This window comes from Lipomyces arxii (assembly GCF_038497795.1).
Source record: "Lipomyces arxii strain Phaff 12-163 unplaced genomic scaffold V1512scaffold_1, whole genome shotgun sequence".
Lineage (NCBI taxonomy): Eukaryota > Fungi > Ascomycota > Lipomycetes > Lipomycetales > Lipomycetaceae > Lipomyces > Lipomyces arxii.
In genome coordinates, this window is record NW_027117700.1 from 1,427,194 (window position 1) to 1,448,482 (window position 21,289).

Genomic DNA, 21,289 nt, shown 5'->3' on the forward strand with positions numbered 1-21,289 from the left:
ACTGTATTACGATAATGAAATACAGCAATCTACGCACAGTCACTTTAAAGTAAGAATTCTTGTATTTATTATACTATTACTACAAAAGTGAAATCAAACAGCCAGACAGTAAACTTATCCAAAAACCTTATAACCTGACCAAATTCCTGAAAACTTGCTTACACCTGGACGAACCCAGTAGCAACCATGGCCTCAACTCAGCAACAGTAGTTTAATCTAGTTTCTCTGGCTCAATTGACTCAGAGCTAGATGAGTCTTCACCAAAGGCATCAACCCAGTCGTCTGCTGGATTAGAGACCGTCTCAATCGTGATCTTTCGCGATGGTTGTTCTGGGACCTTTGGCACAGTGACTTCCAACACACCATTAGTCAATCGGGCTGTGATGCTGTCTGGAACAACTTTGGCAGAAGATGGCAAGCGCACACGGCGTTCAAACTTGCCAATATGTCGCTCGCTGATCCTGAGCGAATCTAGGGCGCGTTCAGATTCAGCGAAGAAACCAGGACGTCTAACCTCGCCGGTCAGAACAACCTCGTTCGACTTCGGCTCGTAGTCAACCGATATTGCATTTGACGTAGCACCAGGGACTGAGGCGTGGATGACAAACGATTTCTCAGCGTCAAAGAAATCAATAGCGGGGACAAAAACGCGCTCTCTCTTTGCAGGCTTTACGGTGCCGGATGAACAAGTCGTGTTTGCAGCTGGACACTTTGACGAAGAAGAACCACCACCTGTGGCCTTCCAAGCAAGCTGATCATTGATGACATCGAAGATGTCTAACATTGGTACCTCACCATTAAAAATGTTGGCGAATGAAGGATGAACAGTGAAAGCAGGCATGTTGTATAAATTGAAGCTTAGATATTTGAGATTTAGAGTATCAAAAAACAATGTCAGATACAGATAGAGAGAGAGACAATAATTAAAACAGTAGACAGGAAAAGTAGCAGCTTTTTATATACAGAAGAGCAGAAGGCCACGCGTCCTTTGCTGACAGAGAGTACAGAAAACGAAGAGATTCATAATCAAGCCGTATAGTGTTCACATTCACTTTGGAACGGCAACGAAAGCTTAAAGTGGGTTGCTGACAGAGTGTAAACGGAGGCGGGTGGAAAAGGTGGTGAAGAAGATTGCAGTAGCGTCGAGAAGCTTTTTGGATGGCGACACAGTTAAGCGCCGCACGTCGATTGCTCTTAAACTTTCTCGAAGCCCCTGAAACCTTCTATTGTGACGTATGTGCGGCTCATGCGGCTTTGACTAACTATATTGGTATGACAGGACGGACTGAGTAACTTAGCTTAGCAAACGCCCCACAATTTTGACGACTAACTAGTTAAATGATTGGGACGTAAATGAAATGACATACATATTATGCTATCAAATATGCTTTAGAAATTTGAATTTACATCGATAACTTCACTTTAGAAATGTTACTTCAAACTTGCGAGTGCTCAAGCTGGCTACAAATTACTTGGAGACTACCCATTGACTTTGTATGTTACAAAATTGCATTTATATCAGTAGCTATTTAGCGTTCGGCTATACGACTGTAGTCACAAAATGCCCATATATCTAAGGTTCATTATTCATATAGATAAGGTTTATCAAAAACGTTATTTAACCCTGACTATAAACCGGGAATGCAACTAAACTGTTCAAAATTTGTTGTCATCTACTAACAGACAACATAATTATAAAGTCACATAGCTTAGTATACAATTCAGTGCGCCTGCGACAAAGGATGTCAAGACGTGTCGTTATCACCGGTCTCGGCTTAATTACACCATTAGGCGTAGGTAAGGTCCATGTTTGCAAATCGTTTTAGTTGCTAAACAATTCTGAACAGGGGTGAAGACCACATGGGAAAGACTGGTTCAAGGGCAATCGGGCATTGTATCTACATTAACACGAGATGATGAAAATTATAAAACAATTCCTAGCCGGGTGGCTGGATTTGTTCCTGCGGGGCCAGATGGTGTTGGTGATGGAAAGTGGCTGGCGAGTGAATGGTTGGCACCGGGTGTATGTTGATCTCTCTGCGTCAGTTACATTATTTGACAGATTTTTCACAGGACGGGCGACAGATGGGTGTGTATAGTCAGTATGCTTTGTCTGTTGCCGAGCAGGCGCTCAAAGACGCGAACTACACCGCCGATACCGAACATGCGAAAGAACGAACAGTTAGTGGCTCAAATGTTTACATCATATTAAGCTAAAACAAGTAGGGTGTCTGTTTTGGTACAGGAATTGGTAATGTAGATGGTACATACGATAGCGTTGTGACATTTGAGAATCAGGTAAGCATGCGCTTCGTCAAAAGTTTTTTGCATGTATCTTACTTTTGACAAGGGATATAGAAAGACTTCACCACTAATGGTGCCCAGAATGTTGTTAAACATGGCTGTGGGCTTTATTTCAATGAAATATGGCTTTAAGGGACCAAATCATTCCGTAACAACAGCATGTACGACCGGTTTGCATTCGATTGGCGATGCAATGCGGTTCATCAAATTTGGCGACGCGGACGTCATGGTGGCCGGTGGTGCCGAGTCTTGCATTTCGCCATTTTCACTGGCTGGGTTTGCAAGAGCAAAAAGTTTATCTACAGCGTTCAATAACTCGCCCGCAGAGGCGTCTCGCCCATTTGACAAAGATCGGAATGGGTTTGTGATGGGCGAAGGCGCCGGAGCGGTCGTGCTGGAAGAACTTCAACATGCTGTCAACCGAGGAGCGCCAATTTACGGCGAAGTTGTGGGATATGGACTATCAGGTGATGCGCATCATATCACCGCGCCTCCAGTGTCTGGAGACGGAATCTTACTCTCGATGAAGAGCGCGGTTCGACAAGCAGGCATCACACCGAAGGACATAGGATATATAAACGCGCACGCTACATCTACGATGCTTGGAGACGCAGCGGAAAACAGAGCGATCAAACGACTGATGCTTGAAGGTGTGGACAATGATACTGCTCCAGAATGGAATTTCTCAAAGGTGCAAGATGCAAGAGCCATCAATATCTCGAGCACAAAAGGTGCAACAGGACATTTACTAGGTGCTGCTGGTGCGATTGAAACTATTTTTGCAGTTTTGGCTTTAAAATCCGGTGTCCTGCCCCCTACAATCAATCTCAAGAGTGCGGGAGACGCGGCGGACGAGTTTACGTGCAATTACGTGCCAAACGTCAGCCAGACTCACAATATTAAATATGCATTATCTAACAGTTCTGGGTTTGGTGGCACTAACGCGACTCTTTGCTTAGCAAAAGAACCATATTGAGTAACGGTTGAGAACGCATTCGATAATGAAATTTTGTAAATAGTCCAGATACTTCGTGCGCAAGCACCGTAAAAAGTTTTTGACAAGTTTAGGATGACATCTTGGTTGGGCCTTACCAAACGAAAACCGCTTAAATACTCAGGGGAACTGAAGATGACCCAAATTTGTTTTCGGTGACAATTTTGGTTTTATACTTCGGGAGTTTGAATTTTTTGCTAGAGCACTTCGAGCAGTTCGTCAAAAGCTCTCTCATAAACACCACGGTGCAATTAAACTAAACAAGGACCCGATAAATTCATAAAATACACAAATGGCTGTGAGTCTCTTTGTCCGGGGACTTGCCTTACAAGGTAACCGCTGCGTATTGGGTACAATTGAAATCTTTGATGCTACACGAAGAAATATTCTAACACTGCAAACAGCACAACGTTCACGTGTCGGATGTATTCAATCTAGATCATTAGCTAGTGCTGTAGCTGAGGTAGCTATACCAGAAGCTGAGACGGCGTCCGTGTCTCCGGCTGCACAACCAAATTACAAAATCATGAGTGGGTTAATACTGAGCCGGCCGCCGGTGATCACACCAGAGCAGACACCGTTCGAGAAAGCATATTACTTTTACCAGTCAGAACTGAAGAAGCGACTCATGTGGACCTTTCCCAGTTGGTTTTATTTTCCCGAAGGAACTTTGGCCGGCCGACGGTTCCAAGGCGTGCAGAAGGTAATTGATCAGACCGAGCGTGAAGAGTTTGAGAAGCCAGATGTGTTGTACAACCGTGATCGGAGGTCAAAGCAGGATGTCGTGCTTCCGGAGCGAGACGTCGAGCGAGAGACTGAGGAATCCGCGCGACTGTATGCCAAAATCACGCCAGTCTCACGAACAACAGAAGCAGACGCCAAAAACGACGTGCACAGTCTCGAGCGGAAACTCGACCGGACACTGTACTTGATCGTGAAGAAGGACAGAAAAAGCCACGCGTGGAAGTTCCCGACAACCGAGGTGGTCGGCACCGAGACCTTGACAGACACGGCCAAACGACTTCTTTCGACAGCTGGAGGACTAAACATGAACACCTGGATTATCGCAAACACTCCAGTTGCGTATTTTCACTATCCGTACAAGCCAACCGATAACGAGAAGTTTCAGGAAGCAAAAGTCTTTTTTTTGAGATCGCGAATCTTTGCCGGCACGTTCGCACCACAACCAAGCTCAGACATCGTCGATTATGCGTGGGTTACGAAACAGGAGTTGAAGGATTATTTCCACAAAGAGTAAGTCGTTTTGTTGAACAATGAATTCTCACTAACTGGTATAGTTATTACAACACTTTGTCGAACGCTCTGAGTAGCCATTAAATGCCTGATACAAAAGTACAATGTAAATAAGACTAGACAGCATGTAATATAATATATACGATAATTTTTCGCATAGACCTGTTATACAACTTTTGATATTTTGATATCCAATTTTCGTCACCACTGAATTTCGGCAAACCTTGCACATACGTCTTTTTTAGTAAGTAGTCCGCACAAACGTCCTCGCTTTGTCAAAAGAATATATCGTAACCCCTAGAGCACTTAGTTATCCAAAGCGTGTAAAATAAGCAATGCACTTACAAGTTTTTGAAACATGCCAACAGCCAGCTGTAAATTGCTCCGAGTCGAGAGGGTGATTGGTGTTTGATCCACCCACTGTCGCAAATCGACACAAACAGCCGCATCTCCTTCAGTCGGTATAGGACCACCAAGATAACAAATCGAGTTTTCAGACAATCCTGGAGTGCTCTTTGCTTGGTGTAGTGCATACCGCAGTTCTGACCTGGAAATGTATCCAACGAGAACATCATTGCGCGTGTCAACCACGACAGGATACCCTTTGTAGTTTTTAGTCTCCAACAACTGCTCTAACTCAGCAACCGAATGGCCAGCTGTTGTTAGCACAACCAGGCCGCTAACTGGAGTCATGATTTCCGACACGTTGATATCCGGAATAGTCTCTTCTGTGTGGTCAAGATACGGGTAGCCATGAAAATCGATCCAGCTCTCGTATATTCCTCGCTTCTCGACTGCGTCTCCAACCCATTTTGACACCATGACAGCGATCATGATTGGCAAAACATAAGTTAGCGCACCAGTAAGCTCAAACATGATAACCACCAACGAGACAGTCAGTCTGGTGACGCCGCCGATTGCAGACGCCGCGCCGACAATAGCGTACACGCCTGGCGTGATGCACGGAAGATCTGGCAAACAGGTGTCAAACAGAAAAAATTCAGGCGAGTTCTGCTGCCACACCTCCATGATGATTCCCACTATTCGGCCATAGCATGCTCCAATTGCCATCGACGGCATGAGTACACCAGACGGAACACTCGTGCCAAATGTATACGCCGTAAATATCAGCCCAATCACGCACGTCAGCAGTAGTTGCACTATCGTACTTCCGTAATGATCTAAATTGCACAGATAGGATGTAGATTGGTCGCACTCTTGAAACAAGTGAAAGACCAGAATATTGTTTTGCAACCTTGAAAAAACATCCGGAAAGTTGATTATAGACGTGGCCACACTTACAAGAAATACTTCAAAAAGGGGATAACCCATTATTCTATTGGTACTCCTCCATCGTGCTATTTTCATGTTTAGTTTGATAAATAGAGCCCCAAACAATCCCTGTCACGTTAGCTTCCACGCCCGTCGTAGTCGAAGACAACATACGCCAACAACACCAATCAGGACAAATGGAAGTAATTCAAATTTATGAAACGGCCTTGAGTAAATCACTTGAAACAACACGAGTTTACCTGTCCGGAATGGGTTCAGCAGCTGTTACGTTAGCAATATAGGCCAATTAAAGACTTTCACGCACTTGAATCGACACAGACGCAACCATGGCACACACAAAGCTTTGCCATAGCGTCTTGTCCGGAAAATAATACGAAACTTGCTGTAAAATGAGTTAGAATCATAGATAAAACTTTGTCACTGTAGAAGTACTTCTAAACTGAAAAGCACACCTCCAACTGGAGCACCAAAAGCAACTGTGATTCCAGCAGCAGCTGCTGCCGAAAAAATTTCTCGCTTTATAGCTACTGTGATAAGTAAAGTCATTGGTTGATATATTTAACTTACCTTCATTGCGACGAATAGCCGTAAGCCGGACGAAGAAGTTCGAGCAGCAACATGCGACGTGCACAAGTGGTCCTTCTTTACCAAGCCACAAACCAGAAGCCGAGGCTAAGCAAAGACCGATTGATTTAGTGAAGAGCGTCCATTTTCCCATGAACTCCTTAATGATGAAACCTCCAAGCACTGTTTTGATTTCGGGAATGCCGCTGTGGCTCGCGTAAGGAGCGTATTGCAAAACAAGGAATGATGCAACAGTACCAAATAGAACCTTGAAGTTAATCAACAGCTATTGAATCCGCTAACAGAAAAATACTTACTCCGTATATAATGTAAAAAATATATCCCACAATGTAGCCGCCTGCTCCCGAGGCGTGTAATGCAACTCCCCAAGGGAGCCAGTCATCGCATGTCGCATTGTCTTTGTAAACGTCAGCACGTATCCAAGTCACAGTGTTGAATGCTTACCGTCTTCTCCCCAGCAACAGAACTGTTCACTTAAATAAAAAGCAGACTTGCAGTATCCTAGCTTGATATCACCCAACCAGTTTGAAACGACGTCAATCATGGCGGCAATAACACCAACAGACAATCCTGTAGCAATCAAAATAAGCCATACCTGACTTGAGTCAAAAAGTAGATTGAATTGCCCCCGCAGTCCTAACTGATGAGTAAACACTTGGTCGCGCTGTCGAGCCTTTGCATATTCGTGAATCCAGTCAATTGCAGTGAGATTTTCATATCCAACTCGCTGACCGCCGCCATCAATATTCCAATCTGTTAATCCCTTCGCTGTCTCTGTGCTTTCTATGCTGAATCTTCCCTCAGTAGACGGTGAGAAAGGTGTTAATGTTCGCGAAGATGGCTCCATTGCTTGAAATCTAGAGGTAGTGTCTGAATTTGACGGCCCCTCATGTTGTGCAAACTGCTCATCTGATAAACTCATACTATCTGAGGTGTTGTTTGGCGAAATTTGACTAGGGTGCGTGAACGATGGAACTGAACTAGCAGTTCTATATCAAGCATGGTGTTAGCGATAACATACCCGCAGAACCACTTGCATAGAGCATACCGAGACAAAGCTGGAGTTATATTGCTATGCCGTCTGTCATCCCACGGATTGCTATTAGCATTATCAGAAATGCTACCCACATCAGGCGAGTACGGCTCAGCTGCGCGAATGACTGGAGATGCATCTGGGGAGTATTGTGAGGACAACAGAAGGTCCTCCATAGACACGTGACGAGAATCAAATGCCATAGTACACAAAAGTAATTATTTAATCTGCAAATAAATTACTAAAACATCTTTTTTTAACACTGCTGGCCAGAATACGTGAATTGTTGATGGAGACCGAGGGCTGCTTGATGCCCTAACCCGATGTCATATTCGAGATGTGCAAAATTTCCCAAATTCTTAAGGTCTTAACTATTTTTAATTATACACAATAGACCTCAAAGAGTAAGTTCAAATTACAGATGGTAAGAAGAGTCTATTCAGTTGTCGACGGGTAGAATATTATTGACATATCAAGGCACCTCGACGAAAATCTCCGTCAGCCATCGTAGAGGCGAGACAGGCTTTACGAGCGCACACAAATGCACTTAAGCTTGAAGCAGCAAAAGCCGCGATTGCACGGTCGGCGTCCGAGAATCGGATTTTGAAAGTGAAGCAACCGACAAAGAAATCTAAAGCTGTGGAGAAGCGAGCAACACTGTTGCACAAATTACAGTCAAGCAGCAGGGTATCAAAGAGCAGGAAAATTGTTGTCCCGGTAGGAATATCAAAGAAAAGCAAGACCAAGTTGGTAGCATCATCTGCTTTATCTATGCTAGGAAGTACAAGTCCGGATCCAGTGAAGAGCAATCTAAATGACGTCAAGATCTTGTCAAAGTCAAGTCAACGGCGACAGGTCAGAGCGGAAAAGGAGAAACTAGCAGGTTCGAACATGAGCGATCTGCTTGAAGCGCTTCCAGAGGATATGACTACATTAGCACAATCAGGTGAAGATTTGATGGACGTGGACAAGGCAGAGCCAAGTATGATTTCTGTGAAATCGAAAGATCCACGACTGGATTTAACGCGAACTCGACCAATATCTGTCAAATTGCAAGAAAAAGCATCACGGCAAGAAATCGATCGGTTTGGAAAGGTCATTGCGATTAAGGAATTTAGGGAGAACCCGTTTGCGACTTTGCGCGGGTTCATTCAACAACGAATATAATAACACTTATGAATTTATAATACAAGTATATTAATTGTTAGTAAGGGTCAAAGACCCAACCAACCAGCTTATTCACAAAAGCATTTGTTAAAATGCCATGCTCCGGCAAAAATTTTTCCAAAAAATTATAGCCAGCATTCAAAAAACAAAAAACTATCATCAAATTCATATCACAAGGCAAAAGCCAACAAATCCAATTTGACAGCCAGCTGTGCAAATTTACAGCTTCTTCTCAACCTGCTCCAAAATATTGGGCAGAGCGCTACTCTGTTGTAAAAGTTAGTGACCAAGAATCAAAAAGACAGCTCAATTAGAACATACATCAAGCCCGTTAAAAATAATGTCGTTCACGGCAGTAAACAACGGGTAGTTAGCCAGAGCACCACGACGCTTTAAGAACTCATGAACTTCAGCGGCGGTTGTGACGCCTTGAGCTTTCTGGCCATTCAGAAGCTCAGCCTCGAGCTGAAAGATAGGACGCTTGGTCTCAATCATGGCCTTTCCCAATCTGTGATTACGTCCGCCAGCACAGGAAGTGATGACATCAGCTACACCACAAGATTCCTCGGTGAAGGTAGCAGCCTCGCATTCGGGGAAGAAATCGCGTCCAAATCGAGTCATTTCGAGAATTCCACGGCGAATAATGGCAGATTTGGCGTTGTCGCCCCAACTCATGCCGTCAATAAAGCCGGACGCGAGCGCGACAATGTTTTTCAGAGCACCGCAAAGAGAAACGCCAGCAACATCGTCAATAACGTTAACGTGAAAGTAAGGTCTGTGGAATAAAAGCTTGATCGTTTTCTGATCGATCTGATCTGATGAATCGGGAACCTTATACGCAATCGTAGTCTCGGAAAACTTTTCCTGAGCGACTTCGGGTGCTAAGTTAGCTCCTGAAAGAGCACCACAGTAAATGCCCAGCTGCTGTGAAATGTAGTCGGCAATGATGGTGATACCATCGGGCGACAACTCAACACCCTTGATGCACGAAACAGCTCTTACCGTAGGAGCAACTTTTCCCTGCAATTGTTTGCATATCCGTGGCAAAAACTGGTGAGGGACATTGAAAACAAGAAGATCTGCGTCTGCAGCTGCGTCCACGAGATCAGGAACAGCAATGAGGTTATGAGGCAGCTTGACTCCAGGCAAATACTTCACGTTTTCATGCTGAGTGTTGACGATGGCCGTGAGCTTCTCTCCATCAATGAGCTCTTCAAAGACCCACATACGAACACTTTTATCAAAAACCGTTGGATTTTCCGCTGAATTTTCAGCGACGATCTTAGCAATCGCGCTTCCCCTAGAGATCTAAGTCAATTTTTGTGAAACAATTAAAGATATTTATTACTGACCAGTTTCCTGATCCAATAACAGTTACTTTTATAGGCTGCATAGTTTGAGTTGATGTTGCTGAAGTAGTAGAAACCGACACGGAGTAATTTTTAGGCAATGCTGGGGATCGTGTGAGGGACGGTGACACGGGCCGCTGGCGGAGGTGACCACGTAATTGAATCAGGCGACGAATTGACCGAGACAAAAGCATTAAATGACAGCGATTCGTTAACTATTATTCTACACAAAGCGCTGTTGGCTAAGACCTTTTTAAACTACAAAGTGCCGGGGGATCTTTCGCTGTCATTTTATTCCGACACTGGTCCCGGTCGCTATTACGCACACATGTAGATTTGTCTCTCGGTCTACCTTGTGTCCGGGTCGTAGTAATATATGTAATAAAGTTTATATGTATATGGTGTATAGTATACAGTCTTATGCACTTAAACATACGTTGACACCGAATAATATTCGTCTCGGAGCGCTAAAGGCAGCACTTGATCCACACATATTTATGCTTTCCACACTGTATTTACGTTTTTGTAGTGCAGTCACTAAAAGACTCTGTGCTGACGTAGTCAAATTTGTATCTGATAGCATTCATGACCAGGAATTGTATAAAAAAAAGCAATTTCTCTGGTCGCGTGCAATTAAGAGCAGCCAAAAGGACGGATTAACTCTTCACCGTAAGACACCGCAGGATGTATTTTTCCCCAAACATTTTGAAGTTGTGCAATAATTATACCCGGAATATTTAATTTGAGAGTCAGTTTACCGATGGGCAATCACATTTTTTGTATTTAGTAGTGTATTTAAAGCACCAAAAGCAGTACTTAACTCTGGACGCAGTAAAGCTTTAAATTTCCAGGGTTGGGTAATTTTTAGTTACAATACTGAAGTTTACATGTAAACCTTAAATATACTCGACAATGAAAGCTTCTTTTAGCGAACGAGAGTCGAAGTTGAATCACGTCTAACAAACCACGTCCTGACATCGGCAACACACACAATGCATGGGTCAGGAATAGCTTATATTGTGCTAAGTGCAATTGCACTTACTGCAAGTCAAATCGCTTTAGTTTGGGCCGCAAATGTACTTGATCCAGTTTTATCCCTTGGAACACCTATTACTCAAGACAAATCTAATATTCCAGGTATGAATATTGATACAATTTGAATGTCGAATGTATGCTGATTGTTGATTAAGAATGGAGCAAATTGGGATCTGTACTGGTTGAAATGGATAGAGTGTTTCTCACTGCTCCTGGAGAGCAAGGACAGAGTGGTGCAATCTGGACCGAGAAACCAAATCCTTACACATCTTGGGAATCAGAAATCTCGTTCCGCGCCTCTGGAGGTGAGAGACCTGGCGGTGGATTGGCAATCTGGTATACTTCACAGAAAGAAGAGGGTTCTATTTACGGATCAAGAGATTTCTGGGACGGTCTTGCAATTATAATTGATTCTACTGGCGGACAAGGTACTGTTCGAGGTCATTTGAACGATGGTACAATTGGATACAACTCTCTACCTGATGCTCAGTCACAAGCATTTGCACAATGCTCACTGCGATACCGAAATACCGGTTCACTAATCAATATTAAAATCACTGCCAGTCCTAGCTTGTTGAAGGTTGAGGTGGACGGCCGACCATGTTTCACAACTGACCAAGTCGTGCTACCGACAAATTATTACCTTGGTATTTCTGCTGCGTCATACGATAATCCAGATAGCTTTGAAATATTCTCATTTAAGACCAGTGGTTCAGACCCTGTTCGGGAAAATGCTCCACCAGTGCAGATCAGACAGCGGACTCCACGACAGCCCAATCAGCCTCAAGCTACAAAGATTAATGTGCCCGAAGCCCGTGCATCAAGTGATAATAGTCCGCAGATGCGTGAACTTGTGAGTGTTTTTATACATTACATGCGGCAAAACATGCTTATGAACCTCTAGACTAACCAGATTACTGCTTTGCACAAGGTCGTGGATGAGAACTTTGCCAAAGTGTTGAGTTTGCGTGAAGAAATTGAATCACTGCATGCAATGAAACCTTTATTAGAGAGATTGGATTTGCGACTGTAAGTCACACGTATGGTCGCTTTGTTTGCAGCGCTAAGTTGAATAGTGGTCGCGTCGAGTCTTTAGTCACAAGAACCGAAGCACAATTCCATGGAGCGGCAGCTAACATGCATGAGAGCACAAAACAGAACGTCGCTGACGAAATCAACAAGTTAACAGACAAGCTCGATTTGCTTGATCGCGTGCTCAAGGAACATACCACATCATTGGCCGACACTCTTCCGAACACAATTTCGGAAGCTATTACCAAAGGTGGACCTAGCATTTGGCTAGCATTTTCTCTCCTCATTTTGATACAGGCCGGGTTAATTGCCGGCTACATCATTTACAAAAAACGACGAGGTGACTTCCATCCCAAGTTTTTATAAGAATGTAAAACGTTTGGTCTTTTGGATACAATATGTACAAAATTTTGATGCATTTGATGTTAATGAACACTATAAATTCTTACACTTGACGCCCAAAATAACCCTTATGATATGATGCAATATTTACAACTAAACGACTTCTTCAAATTCATCTTCATCTTCATCCTCGTCTTCTACCTCCTCCTCCTCCTCCTCATCATCATCATCATCTTCTTCCTCTCCTTCGTCATTGGCATTTTGTAGACTTTTGTAGTAAGCAGCGATTACATCCTCGGGATCAGCAGCGTCTTCACCTTCGCCCCCAGCAGCACCTGGCTCGGATTTGATCTCGGGCTTGACGTTTTCGTCCAGCGCACTTGCAGCCGGTTTAGTGTCCTCACCGTCGCGTGTGCCGTTTGAGCCCGGATTCTCAAGCCCAATTGTACTCTTCTGATACCAGACTGGAAGAGCGTTCTGCTGCGCAGCATCGGCCTTCGCGGCAGCCGCCGCGGCAGCTGCTTTCTTGTTTTTATCACCCTCAGACAAATCAACTTCGATAGACATTGTGTTGGTGTTTGTGCCCTTTGCAGCGTATACAATAGAATCCTGAGTCTCATGAATGTCCGCAGATGTCGGAAGAGCAATTTTGAGTGCTGTTTCAAAATCGTTGCTGCCCATGTTAGTCATATTGTTTCTGAAATCACGAAAGGACTTACTCTGGGATGTATGAATCATCAATCTTCTTTAAAGTGTCAACAATTCGTCGAATTTGTGACATCAGCTTTGCTAAACGCTCCTGACTAACCCTCAGCTCGTCAACATCATCATCATCCATCAGTATGCTACCACAGTCCGCGCATATGAAGCCAGACAGATCCATGGCCTGCAAAGGCAACGCTTCGAGAGCGGTGTATCTCCGCTTGCAATGCGGGCATACGTATCCTTGCCGGTCAACATCGTTTCTCATTTGGTCGTTGAAAGTCTCGCCAAGCTTGTGAATGCGCCATTTGACCGCATCGACAGCGACACCGAATTGCACAAAGTAGTACGTCTTCTGAGCAGGTCGTTGCTGTCCTTCTCTTGGTTCTGCGCGCGTATGACTGTATAAATGAATTCAGAAAACTTCCAACCATAAAACTACTTAATCTTACGTGCTTAGTAACAAATCGTCTCGTAACTTAGCACATATTTTATGCAATTCTTTCTTCTGAATGCCAACCATCTGTGGCAGATCATCATCGGAAATACTATGGTTATGTCAATTGCGCGGTAGTATAATATTCTAGGTTATACTCACACATCGTGCCGTAAAATAGCGTCTAGCACAATAACATGCCGCGTATCATAGAAAGAGCGGACCACATACTGAAGTAGAGTCTTAACGTGGTCCATGCTATATACCACTTTATAGAGCTGCTGTACTGTGCAATGATACCTTTAGACAGCTCGAGTACTCTATTCCAATAATTCAATAATCTGATAGACAGGTAAATGTTATATTCCAAAACCCAAGCAATCCAGCAACAAATTCAAACTTCAAGAACAATAAATGCATGTGGTGTTTGAAATGTTCAATTCGAAGCATTTGGATTAGGGTTAGTCTAAAATAGGCGAACGCGATGAGCTCTACGTCGAATTTAACCCTGTTTTGTAGACAATTGTAGATCGCGTCGGCTATTTGTTTGTTCTACCTGTTGATCTGACTCTGATTTCTGTTCAGCGATTGGCACATGTGTATGCTCGAGCTGGACGGGCGTACTGAAATATGGTTGTCGCAGACAGAGACGCGTTTGACAGTGCCAAAATGGTAGACAAGTCGCCTTATGCTGACGTCTTTCAACAGGTATAGTACCCCATTGCAACGGTGATCAGCAGTTCTAACTAAGATTATAGGTCAAGGCTATTTGTGTGCCCTTATCACAGCTTGCGTTGACTTTGACTAAAGATGCGGGCGCGGAGAATAAGTTTAAGATCGTGAACAGCTTGGAAGATTTGCACCACACGTTGGGAATGATACCGCCAGAACTCTACAGCGCTCAATTGGGAGACTACATCTTCTTCCCATTGTCGCATTTATTAAGACTTCATGAGAAACTAGACGACAGAACTACAGAGCTACTGCTACGATGTCTCGCGGTTCTTATCAAGCACAGTTGGGGCAAGAATTTGAGTAAAGAACTGGCAAAGCAGCTTTGTATACTTATCGTTTATTTCATAGACGACACAGGAACTCAAAAGAGTAAAATCCGACACAGAGTTGTATCTGACGAATCAAAAGCAGCTGGTTGCCTTGCGCTCAAGGTACTTTTCTCTGCGGTTGCGCCGTCAAAAGCTCTTAGTGAGATGTTCAATGACAGCGAAAACATCCCTATGCTAGCACACACTATCAGTGTTATTTTAGATTCTCTACTTAAATCGGAAGATCTGTCTTGTGAAGTTGAAGCTGTTGAGGCGTTGCAAACATTACTTGTGTCAGCCATAGCGGACGGAGACATTGTCGCGACGTTCTTTCCCGGCGTGATTTCAACACTTTGTAAAGTCATGACACGGTCAATCAAGAAAACTCATTATACTGTTCTCAGCAAGACAATTGAACTTTTTGGTCAGCTCACGTCAATCACGTTTTCAGACGCAGACCTTGTTGCAATCATCGACACAAGTTCGCCTTCAGTTTTGTCAATCGAGAGTTTTGCAGACTCGTTGTCGCCAGACTCTGGCAAGTCGAGTACTGATTCGAATGAGACAATGTCGCAGAGAGATCCCAAGCAACTCAGGTCAAAGTCATGGCTACAGGGCACTAAGCATCAGTTCAAGATGTCACTCGAACCGTTCACCAAGCTTCGCAGTCACAGTCGTCCCGAAGTTCGAATGGAAGTCAGAAATGTTTGCGAGCAATTGCTTCAGAGTTCGTTTTATTGCTTAGATAATTGTAGATCGACGTTGCTAGTCACGTTAATCTTTTTATCCGGCGATTCAAACTATGATATCAGCTTTGAATCTTTTGATTTTGTCAGGACACTAGGAAACGAAAATAAAGAGGTTGTAAATTTGGTCAGAGATGGAGTTTATCAATGGGTGACCTCATTACAACATACACTGAATATTCAAGATGAGACACGACAGCTCAGTATGCTAATGGAACTTCAGATTGCAATCGACTTAATGCTTGATTGGGAGGCTGATTTATCGTTTTTGCAAGATGCGTTTATATCAAACTTCCTTCTTGCCGTGCGATTAAACTCACCAGGGGCGCGGAAAGTGATTACGTCCAATGTAGCCACATCGTTTGACATTACGAGACTCACGAGCGGTACCGATGCTGAGTTTGTTCGACAGAAAAATGGCACAATCGAGTTTAGATCGTCTGTAAGAGCAAAGTCATTGGAATCGCTAGCCAAGGTGCTAGAAAATATGGGTGCGTCGGCGTTGAGTCGTGACTTTGCCGAAGAGTGCAGCGAGATAGTGTTTGATACCAAAAGCAGTATGACTGACCAGCAGACCGCGCTATGGATGTTTATCCACATGGTTAAAGGGGCCAAAAACGCGATCGAGCTCATTGAAGATCCTGACATTAGTCTGTTTGTTGCCAAGTCTGCCGAACAACTTGACTCCATTGCCATGGGGCATCTGACCAGTCAGCTTGATACCGATGATTTGACGCAAGACCAAATTACTATGGTACAACTTTCACTCGACGGGCTATCGCTTGCTGCCAACATCATGGGGGAGGGTTTCCGGCTGTCGTTGATTGAAGACATATATCCGGTTTTGAATCTCGTGGCCGCTCCACAATGGCCAGTGAGACAGTACGCATACATATGCTTAAACAACATTTCGGTTTTTACAGGATACTCGTCAATCAGCGAGTTTTTGGTTGACAATGTAGACTACGTGCTGGATCAGATCTCACTGAAACTTAACACGCTTGACATATCCCCGCGCACGCCAAAGATTTTGTCAGTTCTCATAAGACTCGCTGGTTATTCTGCGGTGCCGTATTTGGACGACATTGTGGCGTCGATTTTCCAGCTGCTCGACAACTTCCATGGTTACTCACGTCTGGTCGAAGGGTTTTTTGAAGTGCTAAAGACGATTGTCGAGCAGACTGCTGAGGCATGCAATGTGTCTCTTTTGACAATCGAGTACAAGCCTCGCCGCGAGAAGCCAGGAATTTGGGACTTAGAAAGCCTGCTAGCTGATTTGGCGCGCAAACCCGAGTTTAAACTCCACGAGTGCGAAAACGACGACTTCGTTGATTCGGACGATGATGAAGCTGATGACGGTGCTAAAGGGTTTCGAGAGTTTTTGAAAGAACGCGAGCAACCAAAGGTGAAAGAGGACGAGGACATGCCTCCACCGGAAGAAGAAGAGAAGTGGAAGTCGCCGGTGGCGAAGCCTTGGTACATGATAATCAAGCGGATAGTTGATTTGACTAAGTACTATTTAACGCATTCGTCGACCAGCATTCGTTATCAAATTTTTGACCTGCTCACAATCGGATTGCCGGTTTTGGCTACGAGTCAGAAGAATTTACTTCCTACAATCAATGATCTGTGGCCGCAGGTTGTGCTCCAACTTGGCGAGAAAGACATGCATATAGTGATTGCGAGTTTAAAAGTGCTGAGCAAGTTTAGCGAATGTTCGGGAGACTTCATGACAGCCAGATTCGAGCAGGTATGGCCGAAGATTAAACGACTGATTCCGAACGAGATTCCGAGACGCGTCGAGGGTAAGTTCTCGGTTCCTGCGCAGGTGCTTGCTGCCGTGCTCGAGTGCGTGACTGCGGTCGTGAGCCATACCAGGTTAGACGAGAAGGTTTTTCTTGACGTGTTGGACGCTGTCGCGCCATTCTTGAAGTATGACGACCACCTGCGCAACGCGATGGAGGAGGTGTCGAGTGATGCGGTGTGGCTTTGCATGAATGTTTAAAGTAACACTTTATGGCGTTTTAAAGGTTTTGTTTTCTTTTGCTTCGACGCTTTTATATGTACATATGGTGAATGGTAGTATTAATATACAGGTGTTAATATGACACAGTCAAAAATGATGAATTCAAGTTTTTAAGAACGTGAGTTATTCCTCGTCAAAGCCATTAAAGGCAAGCTGATTTGGTGTGCCTGGGCGGATATTTGTCAGCATATCTTTAGTTGCTAGGTCAATCATCTGCTACAAGTCAGTGACTTTGAAACAAAAACTATGAATTATAGACGGCAAACCTCGGACTGGATTTCGGCAACCGAAGCAGATGGGTTTTTGGCGGCCAAGTAAGCTGCCAGACCGGCTACCAAAGGCGAAGCCATCGAGGTACCGGACAGCACGCGTGACGACGAAGGAGACGTGATCCAAGCCGACCTGATTTCGACTCCGGGACTGTAACCGAGTGTGAGTGAAATCACGAAAACAGCAAAGAACAAGATACTCACGCGAAAATGTCAGTGCACGGTCCGACATTAGAAAACATCGCGACGCGGTCGGTTCGGTCTGACGCGCCGACCGCGAACACGGTTGGTTCGCCGGCAGGAGAAGACGAACAGGTGTTTGTAGCTGTGTTGCCTGCCGCGGCCACGACGTGGATGCCCTGGTTGACCACGTTGCGAGCTGCCGCGTTCAACGTGCTACTGCGGATCCCGCCCTGTTGAGAATGTTAGCATGCACCGGTTGTTGTACTATGTCTGACTGACATACCAAACTCATGTTGATGATACTCGGACCGCCTACTTGGGCGTGCTGATTGGCAACGTACTCGAGTCCGGCGATGATATTTGACATCGACCCAAATCCACGATCGCTCATGACCTTTGATACATGTTAGCATTGTACCAGGCTGTATAACTCACGCTGGCCCACCTTGACACCAACAACGCTCGCGTTCTTCGCTACGCCATATGTGTTGCCGACCGCCGTCGCAGAGACATGGGTGCCGTGGCCGTTCCCGTCCTTGGTCGCGCTTCCGCCTAAGAGATTTACAAACGACGCTCTATTAGGCGCAAACTCCTAGACCGTGGTTAGCAAAAGCTGATGGCACTACAGCCGAACCAGCATACTTCATGGTCGACGTAGACGCCAGTGTCAATGACGTAGACGGTAGCACCAAAACCTGGATTCTCGTCATACAAGTAAACAGAAACATCACTCGCAGTCAGGGTGTTGCGGTGCGACAATCTGGCCAAGTTGTACGGCGCGTCGTCTTGAATGTCGCTGATTTGGAAAACCATATCGGACTCAATGTAGTCAACCGCGGACTGCGATGCGATTTTAAGTGCAAGGTCTTTGCTGAACGTGCCAGAGTACGCGTGTAAGATGCGATGGAAACGGCGGAAGATACGCTGACGCAGACCGAACCCGGTGATGGACGTTTCTTTGGCTACCCAGTTGTAGTGGGCCGCAATCTGATCGTCGGTCGCGTCGGGTTTGAAGACAACGATGTACTGGTTGCGAAGACCTTTGTTGCGGATAAATAAACGCGGGTGGGCTTCGGCAACGACACCGAGATCAAGTCTGTCGTCCTCGGTAAGCACGAGAAGGGGTGGGGTAGTGGTATTTTGAATATGGCGATAAGCAGATGAATCAGTTTCAGTAGACAGAGTGCGATGGTCAGGCTCAGAAGCAGAAGCAGAAGCTAGACCAAGTATAGTGAAGCAGAGACAAAACAGGCCAGTTGGCCGTGCGTGTAGTCGCATTATGAACGTACAGTGAACGCACAGAAGCAGAATACAGAAAGAGGTGGTTTGATGAACTAATTTGAGAGACCAGTCAGAGTTGAAATTGGAGAAATTCTACACATGACCCTTAGCTAATTACGTCGAACCTAATGATGCCTTTTTAATCTATTTACTTCAATTTCCAAAACGCCGGGAGCCTAACAATGTTGTACAACTCTCACTCTGATGCTTGTTCCTCATTTTTCCGAACTGAAGATGACACTTGACCCAATATCCACAGCTCTTTTAGTGATCTTGAGACCATTAATAAATCTTCAACAGCTCTGACCTATAGCCGGTTAGTTCATTACTGTGTGCCGCCAATGTTGACGTACGATTGAAGTCGTATGGCACTCGATTTGATACGATTCTGATGCCGTAGTAGCTCGGTCTTTTCCTGCTACCTATAAAAACTGTAAGTCCGAGTAATGAAAGCGGCATGTCAATTGTACTTTAGCCAGTTCTAGAATAGACGAGTACTCATTTAATATTGTGCTGGTAGCTTCTGTTATGCGTTCTAGACACAGATTAGTAAACAAAGTAGTATCTGCGGAAAATTGATACACACGATTTATAAGATTTACTCGATGGTGAGTCTGCTGAGCTGTAGTGACTGCCGACATTGTCCAGATCAATTGTTGCACGAACTCTGGCTGTCTGGCTGGTGGCTTTGAAAGTCCCAACGCGAATCTCGGACGCATCGTAGCCTCTGTTGACACACGACCCAGTCTGAATATTCGGTGTATTATCATTCATATTTAATAAGAACAGCTAAATAATGTCGAATCAAACTGGAATAAAAGGTAAACACAACGATTGAAGAAAAGAGAGGCGAGGAATGCTAACAATCACATAGCATCCGAATCATTGCTAGAAGCATTGAAGTCTTTTACTTTAAACGGCGATATTCGGAGTATGCTCATCAAGATTGAAAATGGTAATGTTGACCGACTACGAGTTTAATTGACTTAAGACTGATTATTGTAGAGGCATTAGTCCCCGGCGAAGTCATCAAGGTGGAGTCCAATTACTTTGATGACGTTGCATTACTTGACAAGCATATTTCGGAGAATGAGCCGGTTTACATTTTATATCGAGCCGATGGGTCAAGTGCGTCCGGAATTTCATCGTCAACCACTTTGATTTCATATATTCCCGACTCGGCTCCGGTCCGACACAAGATGTTGTATGCAGCCACTCGCAACACGCTTGTACGAGAAGTCGGAAGTGATAAAGTCACTAGCTCGTTCTTCACGACTGAGAAGTCTGAGATAAGCCCGAACGGATTCAAGAAATTTGCAGAGCATGAAAAACTAAGCCAGCCATTGACCGAAGAAGAACGAGCGTTGAAATCTGTTCGTGAGCTTGAAGCTGTAGAAGGGTCTTCTGGTACCATGACTAGAAAGTCACACGTGTCTCCCAATGGACTCAGTTTTCCGCTCAGTAAAGACGCGGCAGATGCGCTGGAGGGATTGTCTACGCAAGACCACAATTTAGTCGTGCTGGAGATCAATATAGCGGCAGAAAGCATTGATTTGTCAATGAAAGCGGTCATTGAAGAGCCAACACATTTAGATTCGATGATCTCGACAGATCAGCCGCGATACACTTTTTTCGTGTTTAAGCATCAATATGAAGGTGGTGAAGTTTCACCGCTTGGTAAGTCAATATTGCGATGGCCGTTATAAATTCTAATGGTTTGCAGTCTTTATCTACACATGTCCAACTGGGGCTAAGATTAAAGAACGAATGCTATATGCTTCATGCCGAGGAGCCATCATCACCGAGGCTGAAACTTGTTCAGGATTAAAGGTCGAAAAGCGTGTAAGTACTCATGGCACGACAATGTCATGACGTGCGACTAATAAAAACCAGATTGAAGCATCAAACGGGTCTGAAATCTCAAGAGAATCGCTCGTGGACGATCTTCATCCCAAAAAAGTCGAGACTAAACTTGCATTTGCAAGACCGAAAGCACCTGGCCGTAGACGTTGAAGTTTTTACTATAGATTATATTGTGCATTATTTTGAGAAAGGTTCATGTGCATAGAATGCAGTTGTGCGTATGCACATATGAGCCGCACGAAATAACCCTATTATTTGTGTCATTTCTATTAACCCTGATAGACATGACATAAGAATTACGTCACAATACAATCAGATTTAAAGCCGCATGAGAAATCTCCCCGCAATTTTG

The 21,289-nt window shown here is 44.5% G+C and overlaps 12 protein-coding genes across 12 annotated transcripts; 6 read left to right on the forward strand and 6 right to left on the reverse strand.

Annotated features, from left to right (window-relative positions):
- Positions 1-56: 56 nt before the first annotated feature.
- On the reverse strand, positions 57-1,110 carry V1512DRAFT_219536 (HSP20-like chaperone). Its single transcript, XM_066913663.1, has one exon. It carries the CDS (start codon positions 839-841, stop codon positions 212-214), a length of 630 nt encoding a protein of 209 aa, XP_066774607.1. The 5' UTR covers positions 842-1,110; the 3' UTR covers positions 57-211.
- A 391-nt stretch (positions 1,111-1,501) lies between these two features.
- V1512DRAFT_257243 (thiolase-like protein) lies at positions 1,502-3,441 on the forward strand. The gene is made up of 5 exons (XM_066915182.1): positions 1,502-1,797; positions 1,848-2,023; positions 2,074-2,181; positions 2,227-2,298; positions 2,351-3,441. Exons 1-5 carry the CDS (start codon positions 1,743-1,745, stop codon positions 3,278-3,280), a joined length of 1,341 nt encoding a protein of 446 aa, XP_066774608.1. The 5' UTR covers positions 1,502-1,742; the 3' UTR covers positions 3,281-3,441.
- V1512DRAFT_257248 (mitochondrial 54S ribosomal protein mL46) lies at positions 3,442-4,713 on the forward strand. Its single transcript, XM_066915183.1, has 3 exons — positions 3,442-3,630; positions 3,703-4,552; positions 4,597-4,713. The coding sequence occupies exons 1-3, from the start codon at positions 3,591-3,593 to the stop codon at positions 4,634-4,636; spliced, it is 930 nt and encodes a 309-aa protein (XP_066774609.1). The 5' UTR covers positions 3,442-3,590; the 3' UTR covers positions 4,637-4,713.
- Positions 4,557-7,741, reverse strand: V1512DRAFT_233003 (chloride channel). The gene is made up of 9 exons (XM_066914027.1): positions 7,479-7,741; positions 6,875-7,419; positions 6,727-6,827; positions 6,413-6,677; positions 6,278-6,369; positions 6,150-6,227; positions 5,999-6,106; positions 4,898-5,953; positions 4,557-4,849 (listed from the first exon to the last, which is right to left on the reverse strand). The coding sequence occupies exons 1-9, from the start codon at positions 7,664-7,666 to the stop codon at positions 4,754-4,756; spliced, it is 2,529 nt and encodes an 842-aa protein (XP_066774610.1). The 5' UTR covers positions 7,667-7,741; the 3' UTR covers positions 4,557-4,753.
- Positions 7,742-7,847: 106 nt separating this feature from the next.
- V1512DRAFT_257257 (ribosome biogenesis protein SLX9-domain-containing protein) lies at positions 7,848-8,670 on the forward strand. The gene is made up of 2 exons (XM_066915184.1): positions 7,848-7,887; positions 7,941-8,670. The coding sequence occupies exons 1-2, from the start codon at positions 7,885-7,887 to the stop codon at positions 8,628-8,630; spliced, it is 693 nt and encodes a 230-aa protein (XP_066774611.1). The 5' UTR covers positions 7,848-7,884; the 3' UTR covers positions 8,631-8,670.
- Positions 8,671-8,849: 179 nt separating this feature from the next.
- V1512DRAFT_269400 (NAD-dependent glycerol-3-phosphate dehydrogenase N-terminus-domain-containing protein) lies at positions 8,850-10,023 on the reverse strand (the record flags this gene model as incomplete). Its single annotated transcript, XM_066917568.1, has 3 exons — positions 8,850-8,897; positions 8,952-9,930; positions 9,983-10,023. The coding sequence occupies 3 exons, from the start codon at positions 10,021-10,023 to the stop codon at positions 8,850-8,852; spliced, it is 1,068 nt and encodes a 355-aa protein (XP_066774612.1).
- An 844-nt stretch (positions 10,024-10,867) lies between these two features.
- V1512DRAFT_219551 (concanavalin A-like lectin/glucanase domain-containing protein) lies at positions 10,868-12,494 on the forward strand. Its single transcript, XM_066913664.1, has 4 exons — positions 10,868-11,116; positions 11,170-11,867; positions 11,919-12,043; positions 12,091-12,494. The coding sequence occupies exons 1-4, from the start codon at positions 10,972-10,974 to the stop codon at positions 12,410-12,412; spliced, it is 1,290 nt and encodes a 429-aa protein (XP_066774613.1). The 5' UTR covers positions 10,868-10,971; the 3' UTR covers positions 12,413-12,494.
- On the reverse strand, positions 12,446-13,945 carry V1512DRAFT_289036 (TFIIE alpha subunit-domain-containing protein). Its single transcript, XM_066918159.1, has 4 exons — positions 13,689-13,945; positions 13,543-13,638; positions 13,108-13,491; positions 12,446-13,061 (listed from the first exon to the last, which is right to left on the reverse strand). The coding sequence occupies exons 1-4, from the start codon at positions 13,781-13,783 to the stop codon at positions 12,542-12,544; spliced, it is 1,095 nt and encodes a 364-aa protein (XP_066774614.1). The 5' UTR covers positions 13,784-13,945; the 3' UTR covers positions 12,446-12,541.
- Positions 13,946-14,043: 98 nt separating this feature from the next.
- V1512DRAFT_289037 (armadillo-type protein) lies at positions 14,044-17,431 on the forward strand. Its single transcript, XM_066918160.1, has 2 exons — positions 14,044-14,234; positions 14,285-17,431. Exons 1-2 carry the CDS (start codon positions 14,157-14,159, stop codon positions 17,318-17,320), a joined length of 3,114 nt encoding a protein of 1,037 aa, XP_066774615.1. The 5' UTR covers positions 14,044-14,156; the 3' UTR covers positions 17,321-17,431.
- Positions 17,393-19,260, reverse strand: V1512DRAFT_20990 (peptidase S8/S53 domain-containing protein). The gene is made up of 6 exons (XM_066913484.1): positions 18,436-19,260; positions 18,239-18,385; positions 18,077-18,187; positions 17,815-18,023; positions 17,608-17,761; positions 17,393-17,554 (listed from the first exon to the last, which is right to left on the reverse strand). Exons 1-6 carry the CDS (start codon positions 19,069-19,071, stop codon positions 17,465-17,467), a joined length of 1,347 nt encoding a protein of 448 aa, XP_066774616.1. The 5' UTR covers positions 19,072-19,260; the 3' UTR covers positions 17,393-17,464.
- A 10-nt stretch (positions 19,261-19,270) lies between these two features.
- On the reverse strand, positions 19,271-19,793 carry V1512DRAFT_245323 (surfeit locus protein 5 subunit 22 of mediator complex-domain-containing protein; the record flags this gene model as incomplete). Its single annotated transcript, XM_066914368.1, has 4 exons — positions 19,271-19,381; positions 19,428-19,496; positions 19,545-19,609; positions 19,661-19,793. 4 exons carry the CDS (start codon positions 19,791-19,793, stop codon positions 19,271-19,273), a joined length of 378 nt encoding a protein of 125 aa, XP_066774617.1.
- A 77-nt stretch (positions 19,794-19,870) lies between these two features.
- Positions 19,871-21,087, forward strand: V1512DRAFT_245324 (uncharacterized protein; the record flags this gene model as incomplete). Its single annotated transcript, XM_066914369.1, has 5 exons — positions 19,871-19,895; positions 19,949-20,029; positions 20,080-20,751; positions 20,798-20,916; positions 20,968-21,087. The coding sequence occupies 5 exons, from the start codon at positions 19,871-19,873 to the stop codon at positions 21,085-21,087; spliced, it is 1,017 nt and encodes a 338-aa protein (XP_066774618.1).
- Positions 21,088-21,289: the final 202 nt, after the last annotated feature.

Coding starts and splice junctions, on each gene's coding strand:
- V1512DRAFT_219536 (XM_066913663.1), bottom strand. CDS start 841: ATGCCTGCTTTCACTGTTCATCCTTCATTCGCCAACATTTTTAATGGT.
- V1512DRAFT_257243 (XM_066915182.1), top strand. CDS start 1,743: ATGTCAAGACGTGTCGTTATCACCGGTCTCGGCTTAATTACACCATTA. Junction 1,798..1,847: donor AATTACACCATTAGGCGTAG/GTAAGGTCCATG, acceptor AATTCTGAACAG/GGGTGAAGACCACATGGGAA. Junction 2,024..2,073: donor GTGAATGGTTGGCACCGGGT/GTATGTTGATCT, acceptor GATTTTTCACAG/GACGGGCGACAGATGGGTGT.
- V1512DRAFT_257248 (XM_066915183.1), top strand. CDS start 3,591: ATGGCTGTGAGTCTCTTTGTCCGGGGACTTGCCTTACAAG. Junction 3,631..3,702: donor CCGGGGACTTGCCTTACAAG/GTAACCGCTGCG, acceptor CACTGCAAACAG/CACAACGTTCACGTGTCGGA. Junction 4,553..4,596: donor AAGGATTATTTCCACAAAGA/GTAAGTCGTTTT, acceptor TAACTGGTATAG/TTATTACAACACTTTGTCGA.
- V1512DRAFT_233003 (XM_066914027.1), bottom strand. CDS start 7,666: ATGGCATTTGATTCTCGTCACGTGTCTATGGAGGACCTTCTGTTGTCC. Junction 7,420..7,478: donor ATAACTCCAGCTTTGTCTCG/GTATGCTCTATG, acceptor TGCTTGATATAG/AACTGCTAGTTCAGTTCCAT. Junction 6,228..6,277: donor GTGTGCTTTTCAGTTTAGAA/GTACTTCTACAG, acceptor CTCATTTTACAG/CAAGTTTCGTATTATTTTCC.
- V1512DRAFT_219551 (XM_066913664.1), top strand. CDS start 10,972: ATGCATGGGTCAGGAATAGCTTATATTGTGCTAAGTGCAATTGCACTT. Junction 11,117..11,169: donor AGACAAATCTAATATTCCAG/GTATGAATATTG, acceptor TTGTTGATTAAG/AATGGAGCAAATTGGGATCT. Junction 12,044..12,090: donor GAGAGATTGGATTTGCGACT/GTAAGTCACACG, acceptor TAAGTTGAATAG/TGGTCGCGTCGAGTCTTTAG.
- V1512DRAFT_289036 (XM_066918159.1), bottom strand. CDS start 13,783: ATGGACCACGTTAAGACTCTACTTCAGTATGTGGTCCGCTCTTTCTAT. Junction 13,639..13,688: donor GCTATTTTACGGCACGATGT/GTGAGTATAACC, acceptor ACATAACCATAG/TATTTCCGATGATGATCTGC. Junction 13,062..13,107: donor GATGATTCATACATCCCAGA/GTAAGTCCTTTC, acceptor TAACATGGGCAG/CAACGATTTTGAAACAGCAC.
- V1512DRAFT_289037 (XM_066918160.1), top strand. CDS start 14,157: ATGGTTGTCGCAGACAGAGACGCGTTTGACAGTGCCAAAATGGTAGAC. Junction 14,235..14,284: donor ATGCTGACGTCTTTCAACAG/GTATAGTACCCC, acceptor CTAAGATTATAG/GTCAAGGCTATTTGTGTGCC.
- V1512DRAFT_20990 (XM_066913484.1), bottom strand. CDS start 19,071: ATGCGACTACACGCACGGCCAACTGGCCTGTTTTGTCTCTGCTTCACT. Junction 18,386..18,435: donor GCGTCTACGTCGACCATGAA/GTATGCTGGTTC, acceptor ACCACGGTCTAG/GAGTTTGCGCCTAATAGAGC. Junction 17,762..17,814: donor CCGTGCACTGACATTTTCGC/GTGAGTATCTTG, acceptor ACTCGGTTACAG/TCCCGGAGTCGAAATCAGGT.